Source organism: Caloenas nicobarica, chromosome 3 (genome assembly GCF_036013445.1).
Source record: "Caloenas nicobarica isolate bCalNic1 chromosome 3, bCalNic1.hap1, whole genome shotgun sequence".
Lineage (NCBI taxonomy): Eukaryota > Metazoa > Chordata > Aves > Columbiformes > Columbidae > Caloenas > Caloenas nicobarica.
In genome coordinates this window covers 2669114-2681303 of record NC_088247.1, presented here as the reverse complement: position 1 = coordinate 2681303, position 12190 = coordinate 2669114, and the positions used below count along the sequence as shown (strand labels likewise).

The window sequence follows — 12190 nt, the reverse complement described above, 5'->3', positions numbered from 1 at the left end:
TTTTTTATGAGCTGTAACTAGGGCTTATTTTTGGCGTAGGGCTTATATTTCGAGCATCCTCAAAAATCCTGAAAAATCATGCTAGGGCTTATTTTTGGGGTAGGTCATATTTTTGGGGAAACAAGGTATGACTCTTATTTTTTTGTATCTTCCTTCATCTCTGCCTGAATGGGAGCACCATGTCGATGGCATAGAGAATTTAAACTGCCAAGTAGTTTTCATAGTATCTTTCATATTGTGGATGATAACGCAGCTTCTTTTTAAAGGCTCAATGGCGTCTGAGTATGAGAGATTCAGTATTATTTGTATTCATTACTAAGCACTTTATTCCCAATCACTGAAAAAGTAGAATGTAGTAGTTCATGTTTTGCAAAAACCGGGCATCAGATGAAACTTGTGTGTTTCTCTGCTCCTTTATTATGTTCACACATCACTGTTAACCATTTCTATTTATGCATCCAGATATTTAGAGATAAACTAGCAATAGTTGGAGCACAAGTCCCCTTGTGCAATTTGTCGAAGTTAATCACTCCTGGTCTTTAATGTTGTCCAGTTGGCTTGTGCTCTTACAATAATGTGTAGGTGAGAGCAGGATGTTTAAATGGAAAGCAGAAGGTTGTTATTCCATTTGCAGCATCACGCCCTGAAAAATATTTAATTCTTGAGAAAGACAGTGGGGAAGGGTTTGTTAAGCATCGTCTCAGGATCCAGCTTCCCCTGGCAGCGATCATGACAAAGCAGAAAGCCCAAATTGTTATTCTGTTTGCACATCTGTAGGTAAAATCTGAAGGAAGAGCAGAAGAGGTGCGGTCACAACCAGAAACCCTGGAGACAACTCTGAACTGCTTTTAGTGCAAGGAATAGGAGAACTGCAGTTCTTGGTGCTTTGATCAGGCAAAAGCTTTTTCTCAGGAAGGGAACAGTGATTTTTTTGTCATCTAAAATGGAAGAGTGTATTCAATAGATAAATTGAGCATGCCAATAATTACAATTGTGTTAAGTCTTCATCAATTCTGTTTTCTACAGATTTAGTCAATCATGATTTTAATTTTATTCTACACAGAATCTTTGGCTTTCTCGCTCGGTTTCTAAAAATCCGCATCAGTAACCTTTCCCGGGTGTTCGTCTCGGCAGCATCTTTGAATGACTCATCTCTGCATTAATTCAACAGTCCAGTTCTTAACCCTGCAAGGCGCCAAGTCAGCATAAACAATGACCATGCCCCCTTAAATCATTCTTCATAACGATCTCTTTGGTCAAGAATTTAATGCCTGTACTTGTCAATATTCAAGACAAGTCACCTAGGGCTCTTTAAAAAAAAAAAACACCTCTAGAACTAGCAAATGCTTTGCGTGCTGGTGAATCAGTCACCTTGCCATGAAGGAATTTAATCTTTTCTCTGTATCTAAAATACAGACAAATTATTTGTTTCCGAATCTTTGACTCTCGTGTATTTATTGGCTAGTCTTTTGGACTTCTTTCATGGTAAACTATAATATATTCAGATGGAATATGTTAAGCCATGTTTTCCTTAAGGCAATAAATATTTTCCTTTATTTTTTTTTGCCTCCCCACAGGGTTTTGCACAGAGTTTCCTCCGAAGAATGTCTCACCGAAGTTCCATTCCTGGCTGTGGTGTCACTTTTGAGATAGTCTCAAATATTCCAGAGGTGAATAAGAAGTCAGAGTGTCTGAAATTGGCTAAGAGCCTCTAACTTTCTGATTTTTCCCTTATTTTGAGGGTGCTATTTCTTGCTGCTGCAAGCATAAACTATGGTTCTTATAAAAGATTAAGCATATTCCTTTACATGCTGTGACTGAGCAGCAACCTATGTCTTATCCGCGTCACTTATGTATTTTGTTGAGTGAGCATCTCTTTGCTCAGGTCCTTGAAGACACCTTTTAAAGAGAGAGAAAAAGGGGGAGTAAAGATGGGTAGGTGAAGTGCCCGATGTAGGGAGCATGAGAATATGTAAGAAAATAACAAAGTGGCTTTCTCTAAGTAACGTCTTCATGCAACTCTTGATTCCTGAACGTGTTCATAGTTAGATGCTAATCCTCTCCTTCCTAACAGATGCTCTATCAGAGCACTTGTAAAAACATTAGCACATGAAGAGCCCAAAGTCTGATTGCTGCCTGACTCTGTCTTTTATGTTCTGCTGTATTTAGCACTCTCCGAAATGTTTCTCAAGCAACGTTTTATTTTTTTCTTGCAAGTCACTTGGAATTTTGTTTTCCTCACAGGATAGGTAACGCTCCGAATGTGTTTGAGCACTTTCTAATTACAAAATATCTGAATGCAGCCCTTTTGCTAATCAATGGCAACATCTCACTACAGATTCTCAGAAACAAACAAAAAAGGAACAATAACCACATATAACGTGTTTAACCAACCTCACAGCCTTTTATGAGGACATAGCCAGGTGGACAGATGATGGCAAAGCAGTGGATGTGATCTATCTTGATTTCAGTAAAGCATTTGACAGTCTCCCACAGCATCCTCGCTGCTAAACTGAGGAAGTGTGGACTGGATGATCAGGTAGTGAGGTGGACCGCGAACTGGCTGAAGGAAAGAAGCCAGAGAGTCGTGGTCAATGGGGCAGAGTCCAGTTGGAGGCCTGTATCTAGTGGAGTGCTTCAAGGGTCGGTACTGGGACCAGTACTATTCAATATATTCATCAACGACTTGGATGAGGGAATTGAGTGCACTGTCAGCAAGTTTGCTGATGACACCAAACTGGGAGGAGTGGCTGACGGTGGGAGGCTGTGCTGCCATCCAGAGACCTGGACAGGCTGGAGAGTTGAGCGGGGAGAAATTTAATGAAATACAACAAGAGAAAGTGTAGAGTCTTACATCTGGGCAGGAACAACCCCAGGTTCCAGTATAGGTTGGGGAACGACCTGTTGGAGAGCAGTGGAGGGGAAATGGAGCTGGGGGTCCTGGGGACAGCAGGATGACCATGAGCCAGCACTGGGCCCTTGTGGCCAGGAAGGGCAATGGGACCTGGGGGGGATTAGAAGGGGGGTGGTCAGTAGGTCAGAGAGGTTCTCCTGCCCCTCTGCTCTGCCCTGGTGAGACCTCATCTGGAATATTGTGTCCGGTTCTGGGCCCCTCAGTTCCAGCAGGACAGGGAACTGCTGGAGAGAGTCCAGCGCAGCCACGAAGATGCTGAAGGGAGTGGAGCATCTCCCGTGTGAGGAAAGGCTGAGGAGCTGGGTCTCTTTATCTTGGAGAAGAGGAGACTGAGAGGTGACCTCATTAATGTTTATAAATATATAAAGGGTGAGTGTCAGGAGGATGGAGCCAGGCTCTTCTCGGTGACAACTGTAAGACAAGGGGTAATGGGTTCAAACTGGAACACAAGAGGTTCCACTTAAAATTGAGAAGAAACTTCTTCTCAGTGAGGAGTCTCCTCTGCAGACATTCAAACCCACCTGGACACCTTCCTGTGTAACCTCATCTGGGTGTTCCTGCTCCGGCGGGGGGATTGGACTGGGTGATCTTTTGAGGTCCCTTCCAATCCCTGACATTCTGTGATTCTGCGAAGTTCCTTCAATGTAATAAGGCTTATGTTTAGAAATATTCAAGCAGATGTCTGAATCTGCTTCTGAGATTAAGGGAAAACAATGTTGAATCTGTCCTGCATGTTTAAAAAATGTATTTTCTTCAGGGCTGATGTGAGAGATTTTAATTTTGTTTCAAAAGGATGTAATTTCTGTTTGTCTTCCAAGGATGCTCAAGGAGCTGAAGAGCGGGAGGCACTGGCCCGAATGGCAGCAAACGTTGAAGACGCAGCCTCAGCCGACTCTGAAGCCTATATCGAGAAGTACCTGCGGAGCGTGCTGGCCGTGGAGAACATTCTCACCTTGGATCGTTTGCGCCAGGTCTGTTTTTAAGGCTGCAGCAGACAGCAGAGAATCTACTTACCGAGAACAGCATATGGCAATGCAAATGTTCTCCTAAGTGCACACAATGGCTCACAAACCTCCACCCGACAAAGTGCGCATGTGGCAAACATCCAAAGCAGCAAATGTAGCTCACTTGAGCGATGTCCTCACTCGACTACCTCCCATATGGATGGAAGAGACCGAGAGCTTTACATTAAATGCGCTATTATAGGATCCTTGGTTTGTTTTTAAGACCGTGCATTGCTAATTTTGGCTTAGAAAAACTAGTTGCGTGGCATTAGCTTTTGCTTTCGGAAGCTTGGCATTTAGTAATAGTTTCCAAAGTTGCTGGTAGAATTCTTGCTGTTTTGCCCATGTTCTACCTTGAAGTAACCAAACCCATTCTGTCAATAAATAATACATTGATTTGGTTAATCTTAAGTACTGTAACTGGATCTGTTTACCAGGAAAAATACAGGAGAGAAAAACACTTATTGAAAATTGTTCTTCTGAATATAAATTATGCAAGCACAAAAGAAAGTTATGCAAAACAAGCTAGAATATGTGCCTGCCCACTATAAATTAATGCTGAAGTGTGATGCACTCTAAGTATTTAAAGCAAGTTTCCTGTCATATGTAATTAGTTTAAAGGATTAAAATAGGATCTTAGCTGGGAAAGGGAGTCTTAGTCATTGCATCTGTAACTGTCGTCTCCTAGAATGAGAACTAGCTGTAAAATCTTACGTGTGCCAATCAGCAAAATACTAAATGTTAAAGTTTATCCACTCTTACACTTGTAGCCACGTTACGTGCAAGATTTAGATTACAAGTTTTTACAGTGCAATAAGGCTCTTTAGGAACATTCTTATATAGACAAAGCTATCTCGGGATGATTGGAGCTTAGATGCATTTTTTAATTTGTTTTGTTTCTCTTTGGCAGGAAGTTGCCGTAAAAGAGCAGCTAATGGGAAAAGGAAAACTCTGCCGCAGGAGCCTGAGCTCTCCCAACGTGAATCGGGTGAGTATCCCATGGTGGCATCTGCAGCGGATTGAGGGCAGCGGGTCCAGTTTTTTGATTACAGGTCCCTGTGATGCTGGAGTCATGGAGCAGAGCAATAAATTCCCTTCTGTTTGACCCTTCTGTTTGTCTGTACTATTTGTGAGCATGTAAATCGCGAAGTGGAGACACAATTTGCACACATTAATGCTTTCATCATACAGGCGAGTGTGCTTGGAAGCACCCCCATAAATCCAGACTGTCTGAAAGAGCAATGTAAAAAGAACTTCTGCCTTTTTTTTCTGAACGCTGGAGGCTTTTTCACTGAGGTATCAAGCTCAAGATTTTTTTTTTTCTTTAGCAGATTTGAAAGCAAATTACAAGGATTTACTGAGCTTAAACTTTGTAACAGTGTTGTGTATAAGAAAGACGAGACTTCTATTGTCCAAAATTTGGAATGAAGTGCTTTGGTAGAACTGGTGGCCAAACTTCTCAAATTCTGGCTCCTTCCAGGTCAATAATCAGGATTTCACCTTTCATCTCTTGGATTTCGGTTCTGCTTTAACGGCAAAATTATTTCTTTTCACATTTCCTCGTGTTTGTCAAGAGGCATACTTATCAGTTGTTTTTGTTAATAAATTAATTCTGCTTGTCTTAACTGTTTCAGCTTTCTGGAAGCCGCCAAGATTTAGCACCCCCCTATAACCTGAGCTTTAATCGGGTAAGTATCTAAAGGTCTCCTGGGAAATCTTCTGTAGAAAAATGTAGTTATGGTGACTACACAATAGCGGTTACAGAGGCGTGGGTTGGGATTCGTATGTAAGTTCAGATCCACCTCTAGGACAGAACAGAGACCTGTGAAGACAGTCCCTGATGTTCAGAGGGAAACCACTGGTCTTAAGCTTGTGGCAGGTGATAATTCAGCCCATTACACTCCTTAAAAATGCCAGTATAGATAAAAAATATTTATTCCAAAAGCAAAAGATTAAATTTAACCTTATTTTTGAAATCTGATAAACCGAAGGGCCTTCTGATGGATATTCCACCCCGTGAGCATGTAGTCATTTTAAAAGGGAGAATCTAGTGGTGACAAGGCATTTTAATGCATAACGTGGTTGCGTGGAATAATAGAATTTTGATGTAGTGCTCTAGCATTGGTTGCTAAATCTGCTACATCTGATCCATGTAAAGAATGCTACAATATGTGCAGGTGATAAAGTGCTTATAACAACTTCTGTTTGGAGAGAATTGTGGAATGCTTCAATATTGTAGGTTTTTGAAGCAAAAATTAAAGACCAGAGTTGTTAATGATTTCTGTTTTTCTCCTCCCTTCCCCTCAATGATCGCTCCCATTGCATGTTTCAGAGTCCAAAGGTCCCAGCAGAGGTAAATGCATTAGGTCCACCTAATGAGTGGGATAATAATTTTATCTCACTATAAAGTTCATTTTGCTCACTTAAATGCTTTTCCTTCCTGCTTTGAAGATGCTGCTGGTGGTGTCTTATTTGCATAGCGCATAGCAAATGAGTTTTTCTGTTGAAAAGCCTGTCATTAATGCAGCATGAACCCGGTACAAATGAGAGAAGTTTCTCCTTCTTGGGTGCATCTTATAGCTCTTTAATGCCATTTCCTGCAGTTCTTTGGACAGGGTGAAGTTATTTCAGAAATGACCCCATCTTAGCAAAAAAAAAAAAATGATGCATATGAAAACAAGCAAATATGTGCCAGTCATGTGGACATTAGCCTGGAGATGAGAGAAACATTGGGAGTTTCTTCCAAATTTTTGCTCAGGCTTTATTGCTTTGGATAGTTCAGTGTTAACAACTCTTAATTTCTATGAAAGAATGGCTTTATATTAACACTGGGCCAACGGAAAATGTATCATTTTAACGCTCTTGGAGGAATGACTTCGTTGTACCAAGCTTTGGTTAACCAGAGTTAATTGGCAGTGTGGTTTGCATGGACTTTTGCAGCTCTTCGCCATGCTTGATGTAGCCGCCGACAAACAGGCTGGCTGGCTGTACCACGGAGCTGAGATCGCGTAGCGGCCCCCCTCCCTCGCAGCGAGCTTCATCTCAAGGCACTTGTTACTCAGGACATGGGGGATGCAACCCCCCCCGGTAGAAATTTCCGGTTTCAAATGGGTCTCTGGTGCAGTTTCCTTGGGAAGATAAATGAAAGCTTTTGTGATCGCAATGAAATGTTACACGAATTCTTAGAATCACAGAATAGTTTGGGGTTGGAAGGGACCTTCAAAGCTCCCCCAGTGCCCCCCCTGCCATGAGCAGAGACATCTGCACCAGCTCAGGTTGCTCAGAGCCCCGTCCAGCCTGGCCTGGGATGTCTCCAGGGATGGTTCATCCACCACCTCTCTGGCCAACCTGGGCCAGGCTCTCACCACCCTCAGCGCAAACAATTTCTTCCTCATGTCTGGCCTGAATCTCTCTCCTTTAGTTTAAAACCATCACCCCTTGTCCTATCACAACAGGCCCTGCTCAAAGGTCTGTCCCCATCTTTCTTCTCGGCCCTTTTAAGTCCAGAAAGGCCGCACTAAGGTCTCCCCGGAGCTTCTCTTCTCCAGCTGAACCCCCCAGCTCTCTCAGCCTGTCCTCCCAGCAGAGCTGTTCCAGCCTCGGATCATTTCTGGGGCTCCTCTGGCCCCTCTCCAGCAGCTCCATGTGTGTCCTGTGCTGAGGACCCAGAGCTGGACCAGCACTGCAGGGGGGTCTCACCAGAGCGGGGCAGAGGGGCAGATATCGGATGATCCTATAGCACACAGGCAACATAAGGCACACTGGTGATATCAGTCCTGTCTGGTTTAGCATAAAGGACCTGAGAATGGCTTGATATGTGGAGTTTCAGCTAAGCTAGATGTCTTTGTCACTTGCAGAGAAACTTAACGAAAAAGAAGTCATAAATAGGTTTTTTTTAACCAGGAATTTGGTTTTATTTACAAGTGACTATAATAAGCTAATCTCAAGCAAGTGGTTTATTATATCGTAAGAAACATCAGTCACAAGATAGTAACAGCACCCTGAGTTGGGTGGAGAACTAATCTGGCAAGCCTGTGTACTTTAATATTATTGGAAGCCCTCGACACATTTCAGAATATTGCTCTACTTTTATTCCATTAATTCATATTTCTCTCTAATTTGTCATCATTATTCCTTGCATTCTTGCTGTATTTAGTGTGGATTTTTAGCTTTGTGGAAAGGGCTCTTGGGTTTCATTCCTGTCTGTAAAGCACCATTTGTACTGGTAAAATTATGAACGCAGACTCTGCTTCATCCGTCAGCACTATGAAAAGCCAGGACTCACTCCCCTGTAAACAAGAATATTAAACAAGTTAGAAAAATAAGTGAAGATTGTGTTGGTGCAACTAAGATCAGGAGTTTCCAGTATTTGGACTCAGATTCATCTTGCAGCCATAATTGAATTTTTATTACTAAAAATGTGGATGGGGGGTCACCTCACCATGAAGAGCTAGAAGAGCCTTTCTCCAGGCTGGAGTAGGGGGTGGGCACATTTTGAAAAAACATTAAAGAAAATATTCTCTGTGTAATGACACCACACAGCTTCCAAAGAGCAGGGTGACTCTCACACTGAGATATGCATTCATGTGAAATATTTAAGTCACCATTGGGATCTTTTAAATAATAACTCATAAGATTAAGATGTCTAACTGACAAGGAGATGCCTTCTAAATTTCCTTCAGAATACAGTCTTACATATCTTTCATATTAGGTTAACAAATCTGCTCTTGGTCTCACCTCTAAGTTATATCTGCTTGTTTAAATGAGGAAAAGCCCAATTTTGCTCCTATTATCACTCCAGATGTGATTATAGGAGAGCGAGATGGATGTTATTTCATCTTGCACATCAGCACGTGGCAGGTGATGCGGAGTATAGAGTCTCTTAGTGGTGGCAGAAGATTCGGAGCTGAATTTTTACAATCCGGGGTGTTTGCATTGGAAGCTTAAAAATTGAGTTGACTTAAATTGGATGAATGAGATGGACAAAGAATGGAAGGCACCTCTGACTTGTTTTATGGGTCTTCTTCAGACTATAATCATGTCTTGAGGAAAAAGTTCATGAGTTGTTCTTAAAATACTGTTCTACAAACAGCCATTCTGTCTTTGACAGTCATGCTTCCTTTCCCAAAATCCCAGTACCTCGTAGCTCAAAAACCGTGTATCCAAAAGCCAAGTGAGATGAGATTGTGCCATTGAACCTTCAGGTTTTACTGGGAACCAGAGATTTTTTTCACCAAATTGGTACCGGTAGATCGATTTGAATAATCTCGCCGTTCATGAGAACAAGTGCCTTTTGTCCCAGCCGTATGCTTATATTTAAGTGCTACATGGTCACCTTTTCCTAAGCCTTTTCTGAACTGCGAAAATAATAAAACACAAGAACTATTCATTTCTCTTACCCAGTGGCAGCATTTTAATGGTCTGTCAACTCCAGGAAAAGAATTGTTGTCAGGTAAAGCCTATAGATGACTTAGGTAGTGATCACCCATATTTGCTCCAAAGCTTTTGTGCATGTCGGTGCTGACTGGAAATAAATTCCCTGGTGTTTTTCGTGGTGGATGTGTGAAAGAAGGGAAGGCAGAGGAGAAGAAGAAGGTATTATAAAAATAAAACACGTTCTAAACAGCTCTGTTAAAATACATCAAGGGACATGCGTTCTTCCAGTGGCTATTTTTGATTTGTTAAATTAAGTCACTTGACCTCTGTTTGGTCACTTGGCAGAGACCAAATATATTCATGAAATGATGGCTCCTCTGGGCAAATGATTTACAAGCTTCCTTCCTTTCTCTCGCCACCCTTCTTGACAGAAGAAAGATTCACAGCACTTAAATAATACCAGTTGCTTAGACTTGAAGTTTAAGCGTTTCAGTTAGCGAATGCACAAAGCAATCATGTGAGAGGGCTATATAACGTGCGTATGTGAAACTTGGGAACTTCGTCAAGTTAATATAGTTAATAATTCTTTTTATTATTATTATTTTTGTGAGATTGAGATGGGTTACCTTTCAGTTTAGTAAAATCAATCATTTGTGAACTGCCTTTTGTCTCTGCAGGTTCTTCGCGTGAGGGTTGACCCTTTCAGTTGCCTTCAGTATTTTATTTTGCAAATGTTTCTCCACCTGTTGCCCTGAATTACCTACTTTTTAATGGTTTGCTGTCATCTCAGTCTAAAATGATGATCTTTCCACTCCCTCCAAAGCGAGTGTTACTTAAAAACCCAAGATGCTTTAAGTATATGGCCAGACAAATCCTATTCTCAAGTGCATATTCCTGTTCTTGGGACCTGCATTTTATTTAACCTCACAAAACGTAGAACATTAAATTAAAATTATTTGGAAAATGTAGTCATCCATAATATTAAGGCTGAAGCAAAATCTCCTAAAGATCCTAAGATAAAAACATTTTCCTAAGGAAAAAGGCACTAAATCTCACCGTTCTGTCCGTACAGGATGAGTACCCTGAAAGCGTTTTGCTATTTCTTACCTCCTCTGATTTTTGAATTATTCTCCAAACAGATCTAGAAAGTAAGACACCTGGCTGAAGTGGTTTCTGTTGGAGCAGTCAATGAAGGGCAGTTCTGACCCAACAAAGGGTGTTTCAGAAAATGATTCAGTTGCTCCTTACCTGCCTTGAGTCAGTGTTCTAGTAAGCTGGAAAACTTTCCTGTAAGTCTTTTTGTTCCTTCTGTCTCTCGGTCTCCAGAAGCACTTAGACTCGGCCTATAGATAGAAAATGATTAAGGCATCACCTTTGTCCACTTGGCATTAGTAAGCGGATCATTATCCTGCAATCCAAAAGTAAGACTCATCAAACTTCATTTCTAAAAAAAAGCCTTCAGATGCTTTGCGCTCTTCCATGGTTCGTTTTCTTAACCTAATGCCAACAACTACCGGGCTGGTTGCAGACCAGAAGGCACCAAAACCAAACAGTATTTCAAGATCGTTTTGAGTCTTGTGGCTACTTCCCACCAAACAGTGGTGCGTCCAAAAAAATACTGAATTACCTTGAGATATTTTCCCCATCTGGATAAAGTCTCTTCTCACGTTTGACTCTTTCCCTGCAAACTAGTCCATCAGTGGGAGCCAGAGGAGACTTCAGGAAACGTTTTACATCCCAAAGACGGTTTGAGCGTATTCTGAAGTCGTTGGCTGTTTCCATTCTGGCTTTCAGTGCCTGCTGCAGAACATGAAATAATCCAAACGGCAGGATAAGAAAGCAGTCCGTGAAGCGGTATTTTAAATGAATATAAGTGGGACAGGACCGCATGGGGTAAGGCCACCTGGAAGAAACCCGCAGTAGTTGAAACACAAGACGGCAAAAGCCTGCACAAGAGTTTCTGGAGAGCAGGATGGGAAAGAGAAGCATTTTGTGGCAGGAATTTTCCAGACACAGGCGTGACTTTTGGGTGCGTGTAAGAAACAAATAAGTTTCAGGTCAAAGATAATGCTTAATTTGGGGGCTTAAGGTGTGGGTAGAACAGCTTGATCATCTACACTGAGAGCAGAAGCTTTCTAGAAGGGCTCAAACACCAAAGTCCTCAAAAATACAAGACTAAACAAACCCTGGGTAGTACTGCTAGTCCCAGCATGGGTTACATCAGTTTTGACGTTCAGGCTGACGGCCCCCGCTCAACTCAGACATCTTTAGTCTTTAGGTGTCCCAAACGTTGCTTCCCAGAAACGGTGCCTGTTGTCTTTACATCTAATAATATAGATGTTAGCTAGGAGAGGTCTGAAGGCGGGTGCTGCTCTGCAAAAGCGCGAGTTACTTGCTATTCAAAGCAGGAGAGCTTCAATGGGACTAACTTATAGATCCACGTGGAAACGATTTTTGCTCTGGGCTGCTCAGTGTGACCTTCAACCCATTGGAGAAATCTATTCTTTCTATCCTGGCTTATTTTTTATTTGTGAAACATTCATGACTTCAAGCTACAGTTAAGATTAGTTAAGCTGCCTGTCATTTTCTGTTCAAGGTCGGATTATTTCCTTGCATCCAACAGCGTGAAGCTTCTTGAAAAGGCACATTTCCCCTTCTTCCCCCAGGAAAATGTATATAAAACTTGTGCTCTGGGATGCAGCAGGTCTATCCATCCCTCGTGACTCCTTTCTAGTATGTTTGCTGTACCATCTCATTGTTAAAGTATTTCTCTTATGTCTTTTAAAAGAACAAGCAAGATTCAGATACAATACAATCCAGACAACTAAAGATATTGTACCAACGACAGCGTAACTCTTTACCCGAAGTGGGATCAGACTTCCAATTTCCATCGGTT

At 41.8% G+C, this 12190-nt stretch overlaps 1 protein-coding gene across 5 annotated transcripts in view; it reads left to right on the top strand.

Annotated features, from left to right (window-relative positions):
- Window positions 1–12190, top strand: part of KIF13B (kinesin family member 13B) — a 126632-nt gene that overhangs the window by 93345 nt on the left and 21097 nt on the right. For 3 of the 5 annotated variants that reach the window (XM_065630768.1, XM_065630767.1, XM_065630771.1), the window contains exons 32-36: window positions 1578–1670; window positions 3733–3885; window positions 4829–4906; window positions 5553–5606; window positions 6251–6271. In XM_065630768.1, coding sequence (XP_065486840.1) covers window positions 1578–1670; window positions 3733–3885; window positions 4829–4906; window positions 5553–5606; window positions 6251–6271 — 399 coding nt within the window. The remainder of the gene's footprint in view (window positions 1–1577; window positions 1671–3732; window positions 3886–4828; window positions 4907–5552; window positions 5607–6250; window positions 6272–12190) is intronic. The other 2 variants (XM_065630770.1, XM_065630769.1) reach the window with 1 other exon arrangement.